The sequence below is a fragment of the Charadrius vociferus genome, unplaced genomic scaffold, assembly GCF_000708025.1.
Source record: "Charadrius vociferus isolate BGI_N301 unplaced genomic scaffold, ASM70802v2 scaffold260, whole genome shotgun sequence".
Taxonomy (NCBI): Eukaryota; Metazoa; Chordata; class Aves; order Charadriiformes; family Charadriidae; genus Charadrius; species Charadrius vociferus.
In genome coordinates, this window is record NW_009646410.1 from 148,786 (window position 1) to 161,910 (window position 13,125).

Here is a 13,125-nt window from a genome sequence, read left to right on the forward strand (position 1 = left end):
GGGGGGGCGGGGGGGGACGAGTGTGCGAATCGCAGCACAAAAATGATTAAAAGACATATCAGGGCGTTGGGACAGTTACTACGGGGATCTGGAACACAGGTTATTTTTCCTCTTAACGGCAGTGGAGGAGCCGCCGTTGCCGTTGCTTCAGCCCCTTCGCGTCCGCTGCTCTCCCTCGAGCTGCCGGTGTTCTGCGGGTCCCTGTGTCGCCCTGGTGCTTCCCTGGCTCAAAAAAGCTCAAAAAAAAGCCCATTTTTCCTTGCGGACGTGCCTGCATCAGAGCTATTCCTCTCGGTGAGTGAGCAAATGACAAGCCTTTATTTTTTTCTGTACTTGAAAGAGGCAAATGAAGACGTCAAAACCACACCAAAAGTTAGTGACAATTCTCCAAACATTAGAATAGCAAAAAAAAATTCTAAGATAATAAGGTGAAGGAAACAGCAGTACCTCTGGACCGACAATGGAAAGGCAGTGTTCTAGCTGTTACTGTTTGCAGCCAACATGCAAACAAGAGGTTTATGCTAACTGGATCTTTTGACATCTTGGTCCCAGCTAAGGCACAAATTAAGGTACCTAATAGTGCTCTTCAGCTTGTGAAACAGCAGAATGTCAGCTCTGTTAAACAGCTCAGATTAAGCAATTTGGCTGGTGCTGACAAGCCCGGTCGTCGGTAAGCACAGCAAAGGGCTGAGCAGAGAAGCGCTTCCCTACCCAAAGTGGAGCTCCAGCACACCCTGGTGTCAGAAACTGCCACCAACAGACGTGGGGGTGCTCCAGTGCTGGAGAGACCGAAATCACTGTGCGTCACCTTAGCTTCCTGACTGACACTAGGACAACCTCTGAAAGATGCTCTCTCATCTACATTTCAGTATTTTATGCTGATAAATATCCCCCCACACTTTCCCACACGACCTCTTCAAAACAGTTCTGCTGGCTGTAACCTAGACAAACCTCCCCCCAGCAAAAGGCTGAGAGTCTCTAAATGCAAGAATGTCCCACTCCGGGCTCCCCAGGAGAAGTGAGACCCTGGGTCCCAGCCAGCGCCCTGTTCAGTGCTCAAAATCAGACTTGCACCACTACCCGGAGGTGCAAGCTCATGGGGAGAGCTGTGTCTTCTCATTTGCAGTGTCTCTGTAGCGCGCATTGCTCCTGAGGGCTTCTGCAGACGAAGTACTGGTGATTGAGGGCTGCCTTGGCTGAGATGCGCCTGCTGGGATCGTACAGGAGCAATTGCTGCCAAGAGAAAAACACAGCGGATTTAGTGTTTTAAAAAACAAGTGACAGATCAAGACAGAGCTGAGGTCCTCAACAAATTTTTTGCCTTAATCTCCACTGGCAAGGACTGCAGCCACACTGCCCATAACGCAGGATGCAAAGGCGTGGATTTGGAAAATGAAGTACCCAAGACCTTCCCAAGAGCTGGGGAAGAACTTTTTACTAGGGCATGTAGTGATAGGACGAGAGGGATTGGCTTTAAACTGGAAGAGAGCAGGTTTAGAGTAAACATTAAAAAGAACTTTTTCACTGTGAAGATGGTGAGGCACTGGCCCAGGTTGCCCAAAGGAGTTGTTGAGGCCCCATCCCTGGAGGTGTTCAAGGCCAGGCTGGACGTGGCCTTGGGCAACCTGGTCTAGTGGGAGGTGTCCCTGTCTATGGCAGGGGGCTTGGAACCCGATGATCTTCAAGGTCCTTTCCAACCTAAACCATTCTATGATTCTATGATTGGACCTGCCCGTGGCTGGGCCCAGATGCAGATGTTGGTCCTGCCTTTTCCCCTGGCTGGGCTTCAGGAGTAACCCCCAGCTGAAGTCCCCATGGGGATGATGCTAGAAGGGTCTCTTGGCCCTTGATGCAGTGGTTTCCTAGAGGAACCTGCACTGAGAGCCCCACTTCAGAGCCAGGACTGAGCCCTATTCGATGACTCGGTGTTTCTGCGGTGGCAGAGAGGAGTATCATCAGAGCCAGATCAGCTAATGCACTTCTGGCTAAATGAGTCCCAAATACCCCTGTTCTTTGCCCACTTTGAAAAGGTCCTGTCTGTCCCTGGGTCTTGTTCTGAGCTCTCACTCACCACCAGTAAGTCTCTACCGTCGCGATCTAAGTTGGGAACTATTTCCTTCATCTCCTTCCTTGCCCACCGGGGAAAGTCCCTCTTGTGGTCAGGGAGCTGGGTCACCCCTGGCCAGGTCACCTCGGTGGGAGTGCCCAGGGTGCGAAAGATGCGGAAGAGCTGGTCGATCTCAGAGTCCCCTGGAAACAGGGGCTTCCTGGTCACCTGGGGAAAAAAAGACAAAAGGCCAGTTCCCACCTCTTCATCAGCTGTGTGCCCTCTTTCCCACTGCAAGCAACCCTTTGTCCCCACAGATGCAAGCAACCGCACAGAGCTGGCAATGACAATGCAGCGATTCTGCCAGGCAGTGGTTGGGAAAGCCATGGGTGGCTGTCTGCTTGTCTCCAGGTCCTCTCCATGGATCCGTGCTCCCCTGAGGCTGTCCCTCTTTCAGCTAGTCCCTTATCCCTCTTGTTCTCCAGTGTCCTAACACCCACTCTTGCAGGCTAGCTCCCTCCCCGCCTACTCGCCCAGGCTCTGCTGATCTGCAGCTCGGGGGCTTTGGGAGCTGAGGATCGTGCTGTTACACTGCAGGGATAACAAGAGCTCTTCAAAGTGGCGTCTGGACCCCTAGGAGATCTACTCTGCCATGCTGTCAAGTGCTAGTTCCCTGCAGCCCACTGCAGGGACATCTGCAAGAGAGCCATCTCCTCCCAGGATCAAAATGCTCCAGCAACAGGACTGAAGTTACCCCTTCCACAAGGACAGGCACTGCATTCCCATATACCCGGGACTGCAGCTGGACTACAGAGGCTTCTTTGCCTTCTCCCAGGCCCCCGACAGTGGCAGATTTCCTTTGGAGCCCACAGCTAAGGATCAGCTAGCCCCCAGGGTGGACTTCCTATAATACACACCCCAGCACAGGGTAGGACCGCAGTATTACAGATGTTCTGTGTCGTGTCCCTCCTTCCCCACTTCCCACTGCAGCTGCATCCTCCCTGCTCATTAAAGAGACTATTTAAACCCATTCTACCATTTCTGCAAAGATGCAGCCGATGCTCCAGACGTCCACAGCAGTCGAATAGTATTTGCATCCCAGCAGTATTTCAGGGGCTCGGTACCACAGAGTCACCACCTGGCAAGGAACCAACAAACAAGATTTGTCTAGTTTCCCTGGGTGAAACTAGAGGCCTGGGATCCCCTCTCCTCAGCTGTAATGCAGCGACTGTACAAATCAGTGTGCCACGGCCATGCTCAATTAACAAACGCCTTAGTGACAGCAAGATGGGGATTAACAGATTATTCTTTAACAGGACGCGCTGGAAGAAATAAATATACCCAATGCAGAGACGGTGGAACCCAGCTTGCAGGCAAGCTAGGGTAGAAGCAGTCAGCACACTTTGTGGTGACATGAGGTAAGCCCTTAGCTGCGGGTTGGGTTAAGAGCATGTGCCTGGGCACAGCTGTGCCGCAGCTATGAATGAGTAACTTGTGCTGCTGCTGCTGTTCACCCAACTATGGGTTGTGTACCCCACTCTCAGGTGGCAAGGAGTCTCAACAATACCTCGTGAGTGTATGTGCGCAGAGGGACTCCAAAAGATCTTGCCAGTCCAAAATCAGCCAGCTTGATTGCTCCCGCTTCATTAATCAGCAAGTTCTGAGGCTTCAAGTCCCTGTGGATGACTCTGTGCGAGTGGCAGAAGCTCACGCCCTGCAGCAGCTGGAAAAGGTAGTTCTAAGGAGAGAAGAGATTTCAGAGAAGGCCACGATGAACCTACTTTGAAGGCTGGATTGTGTGAACCAACACACTTTGGATCGTTTACAGGCTGGAATGGGAAAGAAGACCTTGCCATAATGCAACACCAGGCTTGTGGGCCACTACTCAGAGACGCACACAAACTGTTCCCACCCTACATGGGGACAGAGAGACCAAGCAGTGGCAGCCCCTTCCACCCATCCATTACTCTGCACAAAGGCAATTAACAATAGATCCTTTAGTTGTCCTCTTAACAGCAGTCTGTTCTGCAGCCAGATGGACTGGAGAGCCTGAAAACATCTGGGAAATAAACGTGCCACGAGGTTTTCCCAGCTCAAATGTTTGAGAACTGAGAGGTTGAATGCCTCCAGCCAAAGATGAATCTCTTTCAGATGCAGCCTAGGTAAGAGCAGCTCAGTGCTGGTTCTGCCCAGCAGAAGGCAGGAAGGACCCAGGCTCTCTGCCCTGCCTGTTAGCACTCCTTCCACAGTGTACCTTGACCAAGCTTAAAGGCAGCTCTCCAGTTTGGGATGAGTCCATGTATTTCTTCAGGTCCTGATTCAGATACTCAAACACCAAATAGAGCTTCTTCTGGCTGTGCACCACATCCAGGAGCCTGCAAATCACAGAATCACAGAGTGGTCAGGGTTGGAAGGGACCTCTGGAGATCATCTAGTCCACCCCCCCTGCCAGGGTAAGGTCACCTACAGCAGATTGCATAGGACAGCGTCCAGGCAGGTTTTGAATGTCTCCAGAGTGGGAGACTCCACAACCTCTCTGGGCAGCCTATTATAGCGCTCTACTACCCTCAAAGTGAAGAAGTTGCTCCTCATATTAAGATGGAACTTCCTATGTTCAAGTTTGTGCCCATTACCTCTTGTCCTATCACTGGGCACCACTGAAAAAAGACTGTTCCCATCCCCCTGGCATCCTCCCATTAAGTATTTGTAAGCATTAATAAGATCCCCCCTCAGTCTTCTTTCTCTAGACTAAAGAGACCCAAGTCCCTCAGCCCCTCCTCATCAGAAAGATGCTCCAGTCCCCTCATCATCTTTGTAGCCCTTTGCTGGACCCTCTCCAGCAGATCCCTGTCCTTCTTGAACTGGGGAGCCCAGAACTGGACACAGTACTCCAGATGCGGCCTCACCAGGGCAGAGTAGAGGGGGAGGATGACCTCCCTCTTCTTGATGCACCTCAGGATGCCATTTGCCTTCTTGGCCACCAGGGCACACTGCTGGCTCACGGTCATCCTGTTGTCCCCCAGGACTCCCAGGTTCCTTTCCACAGAGCTGCTTTCCAGGTGGTCAGCCCCCAACCTGTACTGATGCATGGGGTTATTCCTCCCCAGGTGCAGTACCCTACACTTGCCCTTGTTGAATTTCATAAGGTTTCTCTCTGCCCAACTCTCCAACCTGTCCAGGTCAATGAAATGCAAGCACTTCCTTTAGTACCTTTCAGCACCTTCTCCAGACCTTTACAAATACCCAAACATCCCTCCTCCCACAGATGCCTCTGCTTTGTGAGTCCTTCGGAGCAGAGACAGGCAGATAGAAAAACAGCATCTAGTATAGGGCAGCAGCAGCTTGGACCAGCCTGTGTTGCTGGAGTGAAGTGGCAGTGCTGTGGACTATTGCTGCAAACTAGGGAAGTGCAAGTGATTCCTGCTTTTTCCTGTTCATTTTGCTCCCATCTGTGCAGTCAGGGAAGGACAGGAAAAGCCCTCTTGCTGCCTGTAGCTGGAGCTCCCCAAGCAGGGGCTCATCAATGAGTTGGTGGGGAGGGTTCATCCAGGTCTTACCTGACTATATTAGGGTGCTTCAGCTCCTTCAGCAGTGAGATTTCTCGAATCGCAGTGCTGGGGACGCCCTCTGTTTCCCTGTAGCAGAGACAGGCTGTATGGCACCCTGTCCCCCAGTGGGATCCCACAGCCCATCGGTGTCCTGTGTCCCTTCTGAGGGTCTCTCACACTGGGCGCCCGGGTTTGGGATGGAATTGTGTGTGGGGTGGGCTGGGGTGAGGCAGGGGGAAATGGAGCCATGGGGAAGGAGAGGGAGGGGGCGTCCTAGACAGTGCAAGCCCTGGGGCAGAGCTTGTTTGGGAGCACCTGAGAGTACTTTTGGAGAAGCAACAATGGGGTTTAAATGCCCACGCCTCGCTTTTCGGAGATGTGGGCAGATGAAAACTCTTTGCCCCTCAGGCCACCACCTCCACCGGCCTGAGGGGCCACGATGGGGTGCAGTCCCACCACCATGCCCCCTGGTCCATGTTGACACCCCTCATCATGGAGACAGCCCAGGGCCAACCAAGGGAAACAGTAATAAGCTTTTATCTGCTCAGTCCCCGCCATGGAGGGGTTGAAGTCGGCCCTGCTGGAAGGCTGAGCCTTGCCAGGCCCCAACACCACAGCCCTGAGGGAGAGGCCACCTCCCAAAATGGTGGCTACTTCTCCCTGCCCGGGGCCATGGCACCAGGGCCAGGTAGCACCAGGTCAGGCCTTAGCTGCTTTCATGAGATGATAGAGACTTTTTTTTCCCCTCATGTCAGGCTTTTCTGAGCCTTTCGCATCATTTTGGACACTGGGCTGGGCTCAGGGCCCCTCCTGCTCACTCCCATGGCAGGGCTGGGGCACTGGTGGGCTCAGATGGTGGCCATCTCCCCACAGATGGCACTTCTGGCCCCAGAGCAGCTGTTTGCCGCCTTCTCCTCCCGTCTTGCCTCAGCACCCTATTGCCGCTGCGCTGAGGTGGCAGCCGGCCTGGCGCCATGGTGGGCTGGGTGGGCACAGGGCTGGGCCAGGCCATGGCAGCCCCAGGGCCGGGGCTTTGCCCCACTCACGAGTCCAGGCGGATCTTCTTGAGGGCCACCAGCTGCCCTGTGCGCTTGTTGCGAGCCTTGTACACCACACCGTAGGTGCCTTCCCCAATCTTCTCCAACTTCTGAAACATCTCCTGGAAGGCATCCATGGCACTGCCTCAGCCTCACGATGGCAGGAGGAGTGGCTGGCACCGCTTTCTGAGGCGAAAAAAAGAAGGGGGGGCAGGGAGGGTACCCAAATGTGTGGAAGGTGTTTGCTCTCCCTGTGCGTCCCGTGAGATGCTTTTGGGGTCTGAGTCCCCCTTTGCTGCTCCCTCAGCACAGGGACCTGCCTTGAATGGGGGCAGCCTCAGGGCTGCCGGGGGTGTTAGGGGGTCTTTTGGCAGACCCAAAGAGCCAAACACGCTGTACACCAACCGCCCAGGACTGCTTGCTGGCAACCCAGGTTGTGCGGTGTGCTGGCTAAAGCAAAAAATTGAGCAAAATGGATGATGTAAAGAGGTGCTTTGGGCCTGCGGGAAAGGCAGCAGGGACTGCACAGAGCCAAGGAAAGCTCTGCAGCTCTGTACAGCGCCTGGCATCAAGGGGATGCAGTGCGTAATTGGGGTTCCCTGGGACATACTCTGGTCAAATGCACAGCAGAAATGTCTTTTCTTTTCTTTTCTTTTTTTTTTTGTTTTTGTTTTGTTTGGGGTCTTGCGCAATTGTCCCTTGAACCTCCCCACCATGGGCTGTGCTGCTTGGTCAGCCTTTTGGAAGATGTCCTTGGGGGAAGGGGGATTAATCATTGACTTGACAGCCAACAGAAAACAAGATTAAAAAAAAAATTATGCAGCGTGGCACCAGGAAAGGTAGAGCCACAGGGACTGTCTTATGGAGGGTTTAGGGGCTCCACATCTCTGGGCGGGCACAGCAGGACACGGCAACCCACCAGCTCTGTGGGTCCGCAGTGCAGACCCCAACTTTTAGGTGACCTAAAAAGGACCCATTGCTGAGCCACCAGCTCAAAATCTTTTTTAATCTGATCCTGATTTTGCCAGTTTGAAAGAACCAAAGCGTGGTTGCTCTGTGGCTGAAGAGGGATCCACATGGCTATGGCAAACTCCTGTGTGGGTTCTCTGGTGGCTTGGGAAGGTTGAGTCTGCACTATGTCTCCATACAGAATCATTGCCCCTCACTACAAGGACATTGAGGTGTCGGAGTGTGTCCAGAGAAGGGCTCCAAAGCTGGTGAGGGGTCTGGAGGACAAGCCTTATGAGGAACGACTGAGGGAACTGGGGGTGTTCAGCCTGGAGAAGAGGAGGCTGAGGGGAGACCTTATCCCTCTCTACAACTACCTGAAAGGAGGTTGTAGAGAGGTGGGGGCTGCCCTCTTCTCCCTGGTGACAGGTGATAGGACGAGAGGAAATGGGTTCAAGTTATGTCAGGGGAGGTTTAGATTGGATATTAGGAAACATTTTTTCACTGAAAAGGTTATTAGACATTGGAATAGGCTGCCCAGGGAGGTGGTGGATTCGCCATCCCTGGAGGTGTTTAAAAAAAGGGTAGATGTGGTACTTGGGGACATCGTTTAGAAGTGGTTTTGTCAGGGTAGGTTGATGGTTGGACTTGATGATCTTAAAGGTCCCTTCCAACCTTAGTGATTCTATGACTCTATGTGCATTGTATGGCTTCAGTTCTTATTTTCTGAACATTTCACCAGCGAATTTGAGCAAAAAGCAGAAAAGGCTGAATTCCCCTGCAAACCACAGTCCCAGTCTTCTCTCTCGGGCACTGACATTCTCATCTTATGTTAAGTGATTTTCTGTCTTTTTGTTGATGGTTTAATTCTGCTAGGTGGGCCTGGTACCACGTCCTCAAACCAGAGTGGTTCTGATGTAACTTCATCTCCTCTTGCAACTTTTTCAAAGTCAAGCACTTCCTTACACACCCTGTACTAAGGAGAGGGAGGAAAATTGCGTATTGCTAGATTTTCTTACATCATCCATGGGGTTTCAGCAGGGCCTAATGCATTAGGCTTAGCAACAAAGAGGTTTTTAATCAATAAAAGACAGACTGCCTTTTCTTTTCATCTTTATTTAGGAAAATATCAATCAAAACCTTCAGATGCTTCAAAAAATAGTGATTTAAGGTCTCCTAAACTTAGTTGTGTCAAGGAAGAAAGTCAAGTGGTGGTTCTCAGGGCACTGCAAATATTTATTTTAGAGCTAAAGTCAATCCTTCCACTTGGACACCAGCTCCTGAAAACCCAAAGAGGCAGGTGCTACTGAAAATAGTGACTCTTTGTTCTTCTTGTTTCTTTGTTGGTCAGTTCAGATATGTGAGTGTTTTGCCAGGAACGCTCCTGTGTGGCAGCTGAGTCACAGTCACCAAACACATGCACTCATAGACCCAGAGCCACACGGGGCTAACGAACTTTGCACTAATGCCCTTTACCTCCAATCTGCCAGAAGCCCAGTAACCCACAGTGCTTTGGTAGTGCGTGTGGGTGTAAGCTGCTTAACTCGAAATTTGGAGACTTCTCCTTTTTCTGATGTCTCCAAGCCTTGCATTACAAAAGCACCGGTATAACTCAAGCGCTCTCTTTCCTTAGCTGCCCTTTTAAGCAACAACAAACCTGCTTCCCAGAGCTATTTTCAGTGATGACACCTGGCATGAATGGACAACCCACGGTCACATACTGACTAACAGTCTTCAAGTGTTTCCCTGCTTAGTGACTTTACTTTGCTATATGCCACAGAAAAAAAAAGCAGTATGTTGCAAACCCACCTTCTAAATCTACTTTTAACGATTTTGTTGCAAATGGCAGTGCAAGGACCAGCATATGGCTGGTCTCAGAGCTGCTGTCAGGACGTGCTGTTTCCCATCCACTTCTGCCTCTCGTTGAAGTATTTCCTCTGCTCCTGTATGGCTTGTTCCAGCAAGGGCACATTCATACCTTCCACACAGGTCAATATTCGCGCCTTTACCACAGGACCCTCACCTGGGAATATAAACAGGAGGTTTCTATAGAAAGAAAAACAGACGGAGCATTTCAGAGGCAAACAGAGAGGTTCCCTCAGGTAGCATATGGCTCCAGCTGGCCAAATAACCATAGCCCGAGAATCTGCAGGAGACCGGACTGGCCACGTGCCTCCACCAATGTGAGCAGCATCCCCGGGAGCAGGTTAATTCAGTGACATGCTTTCTCTCTGTCCTGTTGGCTACAAAATACTGGTGCCTGACACTGCACTCTTGTTGCACTGGGGAATGCTGAGTGCAGGACATGGTGCCAGTGCCTGCCATGCAACATCTATCTACTTCGTGGCTGGATGAAATTTAGTTTTCCCTGTCTAAAAGCCATCAGGGATCAGGGGTCTAAGTTCATTTCTAAATGCCTCTGTGAAGAAGAGGATAGAACAAAGCCGGGCTTAGAAGAGGCTCTGTGATCACTATAACCAGGAGTTCATCGGTGGCATTCAAATGGTAACATGGAGCTGCACAAAAGGGGACAAACCTTGGTGACACAGCCACCATCTCAGCCTGCTCCCTTTCCACCCCTGCAAAATGGGGCCAATTCACTCCTAAGCTGTGATGACCAAAATAACATGTCTTTCTAAAGGAATTTTGCAGCAGTGACTTAGCAGGTCACTCACCAGATGCCATGTGCAGGTGGCTTTCCACATGCCACCGAGGATTTCAATGGCATGAATGCAAATGCTTGTTATCGGTGTGGCCAACACAACACTCGGGATTTGCTTCACAACCCCAAGGCCCAGCCCAGATCAATTCCCCACGCAAAGCACAGAGCAGCTAGAGTAATGCTCAGGGCACCACAGGAAAGGACAACAGGGTACCTTGCGTGACAGAGCCTGCCTGCATTCCTCACGCCCTGTGTCTGAGGGCAGGGATATAATTAGAGCCTTTCAAGGATGGCAAAGACCAACCCAGCCAGCTCGCAATGAGGTATTGCTGCAATCAGCCGTGTTTGGAGTGAAGATGATGTGGTGGCTGGCAATGATGCCAGAAGGCTTTAGCACAGGTTTCACAAGCTCAGCGATGCTGCTGAGGCACTTCTTATTTCTAACGAAATCTCTGCCAGACCACCGGATTTTCACCAAGATAAGGGTGGCTCTTCTCATAGTCAACGAGGAGAGACAGGCTGCTCCTGCCCTCACTCACATGCTCGTGTGACCAGAGGCAGCCGCATGAGATGAGCCTGCCTTGGCCAACGCTAACCTCAGTGACAGTGTATCTAACCATGCACCCAGGGAGCCATGAAGGAGCTGATGAAGCAAGAACAGCAGCAAAGAGCACTGGTTCCTGGAGCATTTACCTTCCCTGTGTTCAGCCTCTCCCAGGACCATGTAGCGAGATCCCAGCTGGGCTTGGAACGGTTCCACAAACTTGGTATCCACACAGACCTGGTACTGAGCTGAGCTGTGCTGAGCGGTGAGAACGGCTTCGGACCGCACCAGGTCATAGCTGCATAACCTGTGAATGATCGATTTGGGAAGCTCAGCGCTGCAGAGATGCAACAATTACAAAGGGAGGGGGGTCAGCCAGTGAAGGAAAGGCCTGGCTTGCAAGGAGAGTGGGGTACCCTTCTCACCTGCCAAACGTCCTCAGCGCCTCCCCCTCTGGGACTGAGCTGTTGATCTCCCACGGGAAGTAATAGACACCAGCACTTGGCAGCATCTCACACAACCTCCGTTGGGCCTGCAGTAAAGCAAAAGATCTAAGCTCATGCCACCCCGGTACCTGATGCAGACACTGGGTGACACTGCCCCAAAACTCCTTCCTTGCCCAGGACCCCCCATCCAGGGGGCTACAGGAGCTTCATAGCTTCCTTGCTGACTCCTGTTTGCAGCTCAGTGCACACGTCGAGCTCCAGGCACCCTGGCATAAAGAGGGGCTACCTTCCCCCCCTGCCATCCAACATGAACAGCAACAGGCAGCCCACCAGAGCCTCCAGGTCTCCCCCAGGCTATGGATGGGTTGAGAAAGGTGAAGGAAATGGAAAAAATGGGGATTGAGAAGTTTGGAGAGTATGAGGGATTGAGATGCAGAAACAGATCCAGCTGCTGGGGTGACGGGGTGTCATGCAGCATCATATAAGGTATGATCCAGAGTCTGTTCTTGTGCTGCATGATAAGAAATTCTGGCAATATCTGATCCTGCAGCTGGAGAACAATTACTTGGATACAAGCCAGTCTGGTTTCATCAGTAGTCTAGTAGGGTTTAGAAGACAGTAACGAGTGAGAATTATTCACCCCAAGAGAAGATTCAGGTGGGACTTCCTGGGAGCTCCAGCGGCGGAGCAGGGCTGGAACAGGCTTCCCAGCCACAGCGCAAAGCACACAGAAAAGCAGGAATGCAGAGCAGCTTTAGCGAGATATTAATTCTCCCCAGCCAGTGCCATAGCCAGGCTGTTGGCTGTGGTTTCTTTTGGCATCATGTTCCCTCTGAGCTGCCTTGCAGGATGCCTGTGTTTGGCACGTTTCCATGCTGCATTTACTGCTTTTCTCTCTGGTTTCTTGTCCTGCTTGGGGGGACCCCAAGACTGCACAATGGCCTGGGCAGAGTCCTGCAATTCAGACATCCCAACAAGTTTGTTTGTTCCCAACAGTGGGAACACACTGAGCTGCAACCCTATGGCTCTACTGCTTGGTGCCCCTTGCCCACCCACACACTGCTCAGGGCTGTGAAATCCCCTTGGCAGGGTCCCACCCAGCAGCAACAGAGGTGGAAAACCAGCTCCGTGCCTGCTGCAGCTCCCTGCATCTCTGCCTCACCTAACCCCGACTTAAAAAGGCAGGTTCAATTCTGCACCTCCTGAGCGGGGCAAAGGCTGTCCTGCATCACTCTAGTTTTGTTCTTGAATCATGCTGCGCAGCAGGATGGGATCAGCCAGGAATGCAAGATGCTCCACGTGCATTTAATGCGCTCTTTAACACAACCCAACTGCGATATGCCACGTGCCTATTCCATGCACTATTTAATGCATGTGCAACCTCAACTACAGCACATTACACACACATTGAATGCACATCTGGCCCAAGGCAGCTCAGTGCACTGTCTAACACAGTATTTAACGCATGACCAAATGCAGCATGCTACATGGGCACTTAATAAAATATTTATTTATTTATTAAATGCCCGGCTGCAGACGCAGCACGTTACACGCACTCTCAATGTACTATTTAATGCATGCCGAGCCCCAAATGCAGCCCGCTATGTGAACGCACACCCAGCGCCAGCTGCGACACATTCTATGTCTATTTTTTGGACCGTTTCACGCACAATTTATGGCAGCCCGCTGCACGCACACCTAATTCCCAGGGCACCCCCAGACGCGGCGGGCTCTGGGCCTGCAGTGCGGGATTTAAGGCCCGCAGAGGCGGCTCGCTGCAGGCACAGCTCAATGCGCGACTCACAGCACACTGTAACGATATCCCTCCCCAGCTACAGCCCGTTGCCCCGCACAATTTAAAGCGCGACTGAACACCGGCCCAGCCCCGCCACC

General features: G+C 51.9%; 3 protein-coding genes across 3 annotated transcripts in view; 1 reads left to right on the forward strand and 2 right to left on the reverse strand.

The window, feature by feature from the left end:
* Positions 1-1,116: 1,116 nt before the first annotated feature.
* CDK3 (cyclin-dependent kinase 3) lies at positions 1,117-6,769 on the reverse strand. Its single transcript, XM_009895777.1, has 7 exons — positions 6,642-6,769; positions 5,605-5,682; positions 4,302-4,422; positions 3,615-3,785; positions 3,084-3,185; positions 2,072-2,275; positions 1,117-1,233 (listed from the first exon to the last, which is right to left on the reverse strand). Exons 1-7 carry the CDS (start codon positions 6,767-6,769, stop codon positions 1,117-1,119), a joined length of 921 nt encoding a protein of 306 aa, XP_009894079.1.
* A 2,697-nt stretch (positions 6,770-9,466) lies between these two features.
* On the reverse strand, positions 9,467-11,297 carry TEN1 (TEN1 CST complex subunit). Its single transcript, XM_009895788.1, has 3 exons — positions 11,212-11,297; positions 10,936-11,093; positions 9,467-9,603 (listed from the first exon to the last, which is right to left on the reverse strand). Exons 1-3 carry the CDS (start codon positions 11,295-11,297, stop codon positions 9,467-9,469), a joined length of 381 nt encoding a protein of 126 aa, XP_009894090.1.
* A 242-nt stretch (positions 11,298-11,539) lies between these two features.
* ACOX1 (acyl-CoA oxidase 1, palmitoyl) overlaps positions 11,540-13,125 on the forward strand; it is a 20,686-nt gene continuing 19,100 nt past the window's right edge. The window contains 1 exon segment of the mRNA XM_009879820.1: positions 11,540-11,606. Coding sequence (XP_009878122.1) covers positions 11,540-11,606 — 67 coding nt within the window.